Consider the following 10,660-nt stretch of genomic DNA (forward strand, 5'->3'; position numbering starts at 1 on the left):
GTGTGTGTGTGTGTGTGTGTGTGTGTGTGTGTGAGTGTGTGTGTGTGTGTGTGTGTGTGTGTGTGTGTGAGAGAGAGAGAGAGAGAGAGAGAGAACTAGAGAGACTGGAACTGGTAGCAGCATGGCACAGCTGGCACAAGAGTGTGGCAGGCATCTGGCATTTGGAGAGAGTTTCTGGAGCAAAACAGCTGTCCCCTCTGGGTGATGCACCTGATATCGTATTCCACCTGACACACAAGGCTGGATATGGCAGGAGAGATGACATCTTCTGGAATAGTGTATTTTCTTTAAAAGCACATGAAGACTTCCAAGCCAAACCATAGTACACCAGAGATATTTATATAAATGCCGACAATCTCAGGATCAAACTTGAGTAGCAAATGCATGGATGTTGTTTCATCATGAGGCGAAGAGGCAAAAACTTCTTGAGTAGTCTTGAGTAGTAGGCAAATATATAAGAAGTGGTCTTGAGTGGCATTTCCCCAAACTGCAATTCTAACACTAGCTGTATGCCACTCAGCTGCCCTCAGGCCTGTTCTTCTGGAAATGAAACACCTCTCAGACTTGCACAGAGAGAAAAAGCAACTTCTCTCTGTGCAAGTGTGTCAACTTCGTCTTACAATCTTTTTTTCAACTCTCCTCAAATTTCAGGCCATTTATAAGCTTGTAAGACATACACACAAGAAGTGTGTCTATGAATCAAAGTGTGTGTGGCTTCGAAGGCTGACAGTGCAGCACTTGCGCTTGGCCCATCAAAGGAGACCGACTGTTTCAAGGTCATCCCCTGATTCACCGCTACAGGGATATGAAATGGCTCCTTATAGCAAGCTGACACTGAGGAAGTGTCTATCTGTGGAGTGTGTGTGTGTGGTGTGTGTGGTGTGTGTGTGTGCTCAGCTTGTGAGCTATGGTTCGTCTCTGTCATGAGTGAACACCATTTCTTCTGCTTGCATCACCAAAAGTGCAGAAGCAGCGACTGTGATGCTGTGATTATAAATGATTCATTTCTACATCCACAAAGTTACAGTGCAAACACCGAACCAGCATCCAGGTGCACCAGTAGAACGTTAGCTCTATCGTAGAACCTGCATGGGCAATATGTTCAAGTTTACATACCTCTAAACAATTTACGCTTCCACCAAGTCGCTTAAAACATACAGCTACCCTCTATACATTGTCACTAGTTTTGGCAACTTTTTTAGACCCCTTTAGCTAATTGAGTGACAAATCTAGTGACTTCTTAAGTAGAGATTACAGACTGTCCTGCTCTCGATACGGCTCTCCAGCTCACATCACAGCTGATAGTTATACGCGCTGAGAGAGCAGGTTCAGACGACTAACCTCCAGTGTGTAAAGCCTGACTGAGCTGCACTTGCGCATGCCTATGTTCCCAATGACCAATCACTGATCACCATTTTTCCAACAACCAACCACTCATCACCATTATTCCCACCAACTAGCCAATCGCCACCATTATTCCCACCAACCAGCCACTCATCACCATTATTCCCACCAACCAGCCACTCATCACCATTATTCCCACCAACCAACCATTCATCACCATTATTCCCACCAACCAGCCACTCATCACCATTATTCCCACCAACCAGCCACTCATCACCATTATTCCCACCAACCAGCCACTCATCACCATTATTCCCACCAACCAGCCACTCATCACCATTATTCTCACCAACCAGCCACTCATCACCATTATTCTCACCAACTAGCCAATCATCATCATTATTCTCACCAACCAGCCACTCATCACCATTATTCTCACCAACTAGCCAATCATCACCATTATTCCCACCAACCAACCACTGATCACCGGTATTATCACCAACCAACCACTGATCACCAGTATTACCACCGACCAGCCACTGATCACCAGTATTACCACCAACCAGCCACTGCTCACCATTATTCCAACAATCAACTACTTGAAATTTAAATGCTGCAATATACACCATCACTGTACATATTTTTGAAAATATGATACAATATTTTGGCTAATCACCCACCTGCAAATTCTGGTGAGAGGAATCTCAGAGCTGCAATTAGGCATTCGCTGCCTTAACAGCTCAACTGCTACAAAAATGATCAAAAATGGAAATTAAACAGTAACAGCATGTACTTGAGAGAAAATGCAATAGAGAAAACTGCGGTTTTCACTTTGCTTTCAGTATTGGGGAAATGCCTGGGATAGATAGATAGATAGACCGATAGATAGATATATAGACCGATAGATAGATAGATAGATAGATAGATGAGGGAAATTTTTTGCTGCAGAAGTACTATACACAACAGAAATTACAAGGTCACTGATTATGCACAGAGAACACGGCGTACACTGCCCATCCTTAGTAAACTACTTAAGTAAGAATATAATCATGTAGAACCCTGAACACACACTTGCTCTTCATTTATTTAAAAAAAAATCTGGTTCTCTCATCCTTTCTCACAGTTTCTCTTCATTGATTCAAAAGCTCTTCTTAATTCTCTGGAGAAAAGACTTTTTTTAAGCCTTATTGTTGTGGGCTGTCTGTGAAGGCGGCTACCTAGAGTCGGTCAGGCATCGGCAAATAAAGTGGATAATAAATAAATAAATAAATAAATAAATGACAAAAGAGTAATTGGAAATTAGCGTCGTCACCCTGATGCAGCAGGGCATGGCCGGTGTTAACTAGGCCTGTCTGAAAGTGAAGACGGCAGCTAGAGGACGATTTAAAGAGTAATTGATTTTGTTTCCAATAACTCACAGACACAATGAGCTAATAATGCAGGAGGATGAAGTTCCACAGAGTGAAGCTCTTGAAAGGACCAAAGCAGACTATGGAGGAATTCTTACTTGAGGATGTGGAAAAATATGTGAAAGATTTATTTTATGTTGTCACTGTGATCAAAATATACTGGCTGACTTGTGAAACTTTTGTAAATGAAGGACATCTAAATTACTCCAAATTCTGCAAATATGTGTGTGTATAATAACTCAACACACAGCCATTAATGTATATATAAACCCATTACATATATATATATATATATATATATATAAAAATCAACTTCAGACTCGATGTTCTTTAATTTAAGACCTAATTTGCAGTAATGGTAGAAAGTACATAAAATACTTCAAATTACACCGGAATATGCTCTATTTATTTAATTTCTCTACAGGAAAAAAATACTAACCAGCAATTTGCAATGTATATGGATTTTTAATGCATTGTCCGGTAGAGTTGGGTGGAATACCTTATATTTGGGTCCTGATTCATGTAAAGGTATGCATTTGTGCAACCTTCATCAACAGTATTTTTCAGTTACATATTAACCATTGCTCAGTGAAAGACACTTAACATGAATCATTTTATAGACTGACCAAATCGTTGTTACGTCACAGCAACAAAGAACTTACTTCCGGGTGGAGAGCGCCGGCAGCTCTGCACTGATATAACAATATAATCCAAGTTATTTAACCAAGATAGTGAATTATTTCAGTGAACTTGTGATTAAATATTTGGGGGCGGGGGGGACATTTGATATTGCGAGCATCGAAAACTTGAAAAACAATATGCCTATTATAGACATGCATGTTAGTAAAGCTGATCTGGTTCAAGTTGGACTTTAGGTCTATCTGTAGGGAGAAAGCTCAGACACTCTACTTTCTTTTTCTTTCTGGATCATAGTAAACAGTTTGTAAGAAATATTAATAAGACTTTTGTGTATTTCTTTGCACTTATGCAATCTGAAACAATTTTTTTGGCAACAATCCTCCCATACAAAGATCTTAATATAAACACTATATATATATTTTATTTTTTTATTTAAAAAAAAACACTATTTAATAGGGCTGGGCGATATGACAAAAATATCATTTCACGATACTTGAGGACATTTCTACGATACACAATGCGTATCACGTTATATAATTTGGCTAACAAACTGTCTGCAAACCGGCAGTAAAATAAAGAAAAAAAGGTTCAACCGAGTTTGACGATATTTTTCTTTAATGCCTACAAAGACGAAGAGAAAGAAGTTTTTAAAAAATCACTTCAAATCAACAGCATCTATTCAGTACAATTTAATCAGTAATTATTAAAAACGTGAAGAAAAAAAAAAACACATCACGATACCAACGATATCTCAGGAAAGTGTATTGCGTAATCATTTATCATGATATCAATATTACAGCGATATATCGCACAGCCCTATTATTTATGCCATTATTGTGCTGATATGGATGTTGGTTCATAACACTGAATACTGACTCAATAAGTACAGGCCTCGGTGGATTATGGGATTATGTGTTATCATTCCTACTTCTTTAAGTAAGTAAGTATCTAATGGATTAAGACTTTAGGACTTTGAAAGTGTGTGTATTGACCTTCATGGACAGTCACGCCGCAGTTGTCGCACTGGATGATCTCGTCCGTGTCCTCGCTGTTGTCTCCCAGACAGACGCAGCAGATCATAATGTGCTCCATCCGCTGTGAGGTCCACACCTGAGCTCGCTCCACCAAACAGTCCTGTGAACACCATGCAGAAAAATCAGGATCTGGGTTTCCCACATTTTAGAAACCTACTCTATAAGAAATCAGACAAGAAGCCACACCGTTTGGTACAACAACCAGGCTTTCCACTAGGCATGTGCTAATAACTGTCCAATCCCTATGCTGGTTCACACTTGACTACTGTTACTTCTGAAAAATGGAGGCAGGATTTAATGAGCAAGGCAACTTCTACAATGTATAATAGAGAAATCGTTCTCTCCAAGTGGTGTTCAGAGCTCCACATGGGTCCATGAAGCCCAGCCAAAGGACTTTTATTATTCTGTTACAGCAAATCACAGTCCACCGTTATCAACGTTATTATATTTATTGTTGAGTTCTTACGGTTTGTCCGTTTTACTGGTTAGGTCAATTGAACTGGGTTGTATCCAAACCTCAATAACCCAAAAACAAGTAGCCTATAAATAATCTCAACTGGGGTCTCATGTGTTCTGTTCATGAAAAGTTAAAAAAGAAGTCCATAAGGAAGTCAAAATACACATTTGAATAATGAGCCTATTATTTCATTCATAAAATAAATGTGTTGAGGAGGTCTATGAAATTTATTCCATCGTTACGAAGGTCCTTGACTGCAAAAAATTTCAAGAAACCCCATAACAGGGGATCAGGAAAGGTTTCAGGGAGTACCACAGTGCAGTGTGCGGTAGTACTGAGTCTTACTGGGTTAGTGCGTACGCAGGGGTACGAGTCTTACTGGGTTAGTACATACGCAGTGGTACGAATATTACTGGGTTAGTGCGTACGCAGTGGTACGAATATTACTGGGTTAGTGCGTACGCAGTGGTACGAATATTACTGGGTTAGTGCGTACGCAGTGGTACGAGTCTTACTGGGTTAGTGCGTACGCAGTGGTACGAGTCTTACTGGGTTAGTGCGTACGCAGTGGTACGAGTCTTACTGGGTTAGTGCGTACGCAGTGGTACGAGTCTTACTGGGTTAGTGCGTACGCAGTGGTACGAGTCTTACTGGGTTAGTGCGTACGCAGTGGTACGAGTCTTACTGGGTTAGGTGTTCGTCTAGCCCAGGTGAGCGTTTTGCACTGCACACCCAGCCGACCCAGTCGTGTTTTCTTTTCACTACTCATTATTATTGTCATTATTTGTGTTCATAAACTTAGAGAGATCTAAGAGCTCATTCATTTGATACACATTCACCGGAAAAAAACAGCTCAATGTTCTCTCCCTTACACTGATCTAGGATAAGCTTCTCACTCAGACATGAGTCCTGAACCTCTGTCCTGAAATAACAGACTGATCTCAGATTAAAAAAAGGGGGGGGGGGGGGGTTTGCTAGTGGCAATCTTACACTGTAATTTCCCCTGAGAGATAGATAGATTCGTCAATTTTATATATTGACTGCAAATTTCTGGCTAAGTCAGTTATCAAAAAGACCTTATGGTCTTTTGAAAAGTTCAATCTGATACTACAAAAGCCACTGATTGTATTATCTGACTGTATGATTTGTTCAGAACTCATATGCACATTCATTTGGATGCGCTGCAAATTGTGTCTGTGCCCTTTAAAAACTGAGACCTTTTCTGTTTCGCTACAGAAAACAAAAGTGCAACTTTCAAACTAAGTAACCAACAAGAATGAGTTTTAGGTGTTGCTAGTGACTGGATGGCTGCAAATCCAACCATTTAAGGCCTAACATTACTTTTGTGCCATGAAACTGCACCACGTAAGATCTCTGAAGGTGTAAAAACTGCAACTTAGCTTTCATTTCAGCGATCATTCCCAATCTTTCAATAAAAGAACAGATGTGATGATCTGCCTGATCATCTCTCACCTCATTTCCCTTTCCTTGAGATGTGCTGTGGCTGTCGTTGGTCTCCTCCTCGTCAAACGCTCCGGTGTTCTTACTCGCTTTCTTCTTCAATTTTTTAACCGCCACTTCACTGTCGCTACTGCTGCTGCTCTCAACATCATCGTCCTCGTTGTCCTCGTCATTATTGTCACCGTCGTCGTCATCATCGCTGCCGTCATCGTCGTCGTCGTCATCGTCGTCGCCCCCTTCCGCGCTGCCTTCGTCCTCTTCTTCATCCTCACTTCCTCCTTTCTCCTTCCCGGCAGCTTTGTTTTTCTTCTTTCCCGACGTGGGCCTCCAGTCATTGTCGTCCTCGCTGTCGTAATCGTCCATCTCGTTCAGCTGCTCCATTGTGGTGAAGTCCAGCATGGGGCGATTTCTTCGAAGGTTCCACTTTTTAGGGTTTTCTTCGACTGCGCTGCTCCCGTTGGGTTCCGTGTCTGAGGTCTTTTCGGCTTTTCTGCGATTTTTCGAGACCGCTTCTTTTTTGCTGCTTTCCTCAGAGGAAGGCTGGTCCTTGGCTTTCTCTTCTTCTTGCACATCATCTTTAAGCTCTTTGGTGTCTTCATCATCGACGCCCTCTTCGTCAGGAGACACGACGGCATCCGAGTCACTGTCCGCACCTCCGATGCTGTCTTTGGAGCCCTCGTCATCGCTGCCGTTCCCTGTGGCCTCTGACCCTTTAAACATGATGCAACAGAGAACTTTGCTTGAAAATCATTACGGTGGTCAAATGTAGCTAGTTAACATGATGTCAATATATCTGGTGTTGCCAATGTATCATACGCAGCTAAGCTAGAGTTAGTTAGCTAGCTACCTAATGTTGTTAGTCAGCTTGCTCTTAGATACCAGAGTTAACCTTATTTTTAAAACTATTTCTATTTTTAACTAAGCAGAGAGGTCCATGCGCGAACACTGTAAACCAACATGTAATATTGACATACAGGACTTAATTACTGGGAAAATATATTTTGTAAAATTTTGAAATTTTGTAAATTTCAGAATGTTGTAAAATTGCTACATAATCTATATATATATATTTTTTATACTCACCATTTTAGAGCATGCCTAAAAGACTAAAAACAATGAATTCAGTCTTGACTGCCTTTTTAACTCAAGAGGGTTTGCTAATTCAAACTATCAGAGCAAGTCCATTCAGCATGAACTCCTCAAGTTGTAGAGATCACTGTCATTATCAGCTGACTTGATCCTGCACCATCGCTGACACAGTCCTCATGAGACAGTTAAACTCTACACCAAATGTCCATCACAGTAAACAAAGTGATAGCTACAGCAGTTGCCTCATACTAGATGAGATTATTTATAAATAAGGCAGTGAAGACTGGCTAGCCAATGTTGCCAACTTTGTTGGTAGATTGGGCAACTAATTAGACCCTGTTAGTGACTTTATTTAAAAAAAAAGAGTCTAGTGACAAATCTAGAGCCATTTTGGCTAGAAGGTGGTGACTGTTTGGCACTCACACGGCTCTCCGGTTCACATCCCAGCTGCAGGTTATATGAGTTGAGAGAGCACCAACAGTGTGAGGTTCGGTCGACTCACCAACAGTGTATAAAACCTGACTGAGTTGCACTTGCATGAGCCGATGCTCCCAGACCACAATTTTTACTAATCACTGATCACCACTGTTCCCATCAACCAATCACTGACCACCATTGTTTCTAATGACCGATCACTGACCACCATTGTTTCTAATGACCAATCACTGATCACCACTGTTCCCATCAACAAATCAGCGACACCACTGTTTCTAATGACCAATTACTGATCACCATTGTTCCCATCAACCAATCACCGACCACCAGTGTTTCTAATGACCAATCACTGATCACCATTGTTGCCAATGACCAATCACCCACCCACACACTTCTTTATTCTTAATTTTCCCTTCTTGGAGAAATATTAACAAGTAATAAAATATACATATGTAACTGTTTCCTTCATGTCTATGTCCTGACTAATCATTACCACTGCTTTTTTTCTCTACATTCTTGAGAGACATCACAGTATTTTGAAATGCCGTAAACAGATTGAGTGTGTGGTGCCAAGTCTAAAGCCGACTTCTTTCTATAAGAAATAACGTACAATATATTATTTCCTATTCTGTTAAAACGCTATTCTATTCTATGGTAAGTGTCTACAGAAAATCTTCGTTCCTTATTGTAACACATTTTGATATGCAAATGATTGTGACGCTTCAATAAATAAGCAAATTACATTGTGACACCATTAAGCGACTTCTAGCCACTTTTTGAGCATGCGTCGTTATGATTATGATAACATCAAAGGTTATGATAACATCAAAGTTCAGTCTTTTTCACTACATACATTAACTATCCAAGCTAAGTTAAAAAAAAAATATGTATAAAAAAAAAGCAGACAAAGTTTGTCAGAGATAGAAAGATGTAGATATAGGATAAGGTAGCTCATGTTAATGGTCAGTAGGTTTTCAGTAGCATGACAAGCTATTATCTTCAAGACAGCAAAAATGAGAGTCTGATGAGGGAACGACCGTTTGTAGCTGTTACAGCACAAGTGATTCATCTACATTAAACGTTACTAAACCACTGCGACATTCTTATTTGTAACTGTTGGCGAATTAATGTTGTATAAGATGAATGAAACACTTCAGAAGTTGCTGCTATTGGAAAATAGTCATCTTTAGGGTTTTAACAGTAACTCTGCTTTGTATCAGGGCGACATCACACCAATCAGCCACTGATTACTTTCCCATAACCTCACGTCCTGAAATGTTGTATTTATTGTAATCAGGTCAGGTCAGGTATCCACCCACTAACCATTTCATCAGAATAAAGTAGTCACATGTTAAAAGGCATTGATTACCCGAGGCATCTGCATCTCCTACTTCGAAATCGCTGTCGTCCGAGCTGTCATAGTCCAGGACATCAAGAAGAGAGGCAGCTAGGGGCTTCACCTGCCTGCGCTTGGAGGCTCGATCCATCGGGGAAAGACAGGGACTGAAATTAAGCAATAACTGGGGAAAGAAGAACAGGAACAGCTATCAGTTGCACTATTAAACCTCAGATCAGTGCAGATCCCTCAGCCAAGCATGTCACTACTATTCACCCCATGCAGGTATTGTGTCATCATGCATCATATGACCTGTAACTTTGTATACTAGGCTGATTCTCTACATTCATTACTGAAGCAGTGTTATACTGCACGCACTTCCGGGATTATTATTATCATGTATATACATGTATAAGCACCTACTCAAAAGTAGGGCATGCATGTTCATGATCATGAATGGCTAGTTGGCTAATGTTTAGCAAGTTAACATCAGATTGAATGAAACAAAATATTTGATTTAAGACCGAATATATCGACGCTTTATGGCGCGAGCCTGAAAAAAAAACACAAACAAATGAGCAGGCTTTCTATCTAATTTCATACAATCGCATTAGCTCCAGTGCCAGTTAGCAACAGCTAGCAATAGCATCATGGAAGCCTGTAAAAGGAGCACGGAATGTCGTCATTCTCACGCCATTTTACAAATGATTTATTTACATACATTTCTTATTAAAACATGCGTGACAAAACTGCTCGCGAAACATCAACCACGACCAAAAACGTCACCTACTTTATTTTGTAGCTTGGACAATAGTAGGTTACAATGGACACTTTTTCATATGATGCGTACTACGCGTACAAGTTTGTGCATACGTGATACACAAGAGGCGGGGTTTCAGACCCATACAAACGCCAGTCACTGCGATTTGTGCTTACGTTTACTGCAGAAGGTGGGGCTTAAGATCTGTAACAACGAGCGCAGCATCCTTTTGTGTTTTCGTACAGCGCAGGGGGCGGGACTTCGGAACCATAGAAACGCTCATAGCGTCTGGCTGTGGGATGTAGTACTGATTAGAGAACTGGACGGAAGGAATAATGAATGATTTATTACTGGCAAGATATGCGGTGCAGTCGAAAAGAAAAATAAATACAGTGCAAGGTTTTTTTGGGTGGATATTAATTTTCAAGTAATTGCAAACATGATACATGGATATATAAATGAAACAAAATATAACGTTAAAATTTTACTTATTAGTTGATTAGGATAAAAAAAATATTATTGTTGTTGTTGTAATTATTATTATGATTATTGTTGTTGTTATTATTATTATTCCATCCATCCATCCATCCATCTTCTACCGCTTACTCCTTCTTCAGGGTCGCGGGGGAACCTGGAGCCAATCCCAGAAAGCATCAGGCACAAGGCAGGGTACACCCTGGACAGAGTGCCAGTGTT

The 10,660-nt window shown here is 40.5% G+C and overlaps 1 protein-coding gene across 4 annotated transcripts in view; it reads right to left on the reverse strand.

Moving 5' to 3' along the window:
* Nucleotides 1-10,323, reverse strand: part of phf14 (PHD finger protein 14) — a 104,417-nt gene extending 94,094 nt beyond the window's left edge. For 3 of the 4 annotated variants that reach the window (XM_053638732.1, XM_053638734.1, XM_053638735.1), the window contains exons 1-4: nt 9,995-10,323; nt 9,238-9,388; nt 6,357-7,054; nt 4,385-4,526 (exon numbers count right to left, since the gene is read on the reverse strand). In XM_053638732.1, the coding sequence (XP_053494707.1) occupies nt 4,385-4,526; nt 6,357-7,054; nt 9,238-9,355 (958 nt within the window). In that variant the 5' untranslated portion in view covers nt 9,356-9,388; nt 9,995-10,323. Of the gene's footprint in view, nt 1-4,384; nt 4,527-6,356; nt 7,055-9,237; nt 9,488-9,994 lie in introns of those variants that run through there. The other variant, XM_053638733.1, reaches the window with a different exon arrangement.
* Between the last annotated feature and the right edge of the window lie 337 nt (nt 10,324-10,660).

Source organism: Ictalurus furcatus, chromosome 12 (assembly GCF_023375685.1).
Source record: "Ictalurus furcatus strain D&B chromosome 12, Billie_1.0, whole genome shotgun sequence".
Taxonomy (NCBI): domain Eukaryota; kingdom Metazoa; phylum Chordata; class Actinopteri; order Siluriformes; family Ictaluridae; genus Ictalurus; species Ictalurus furcatus.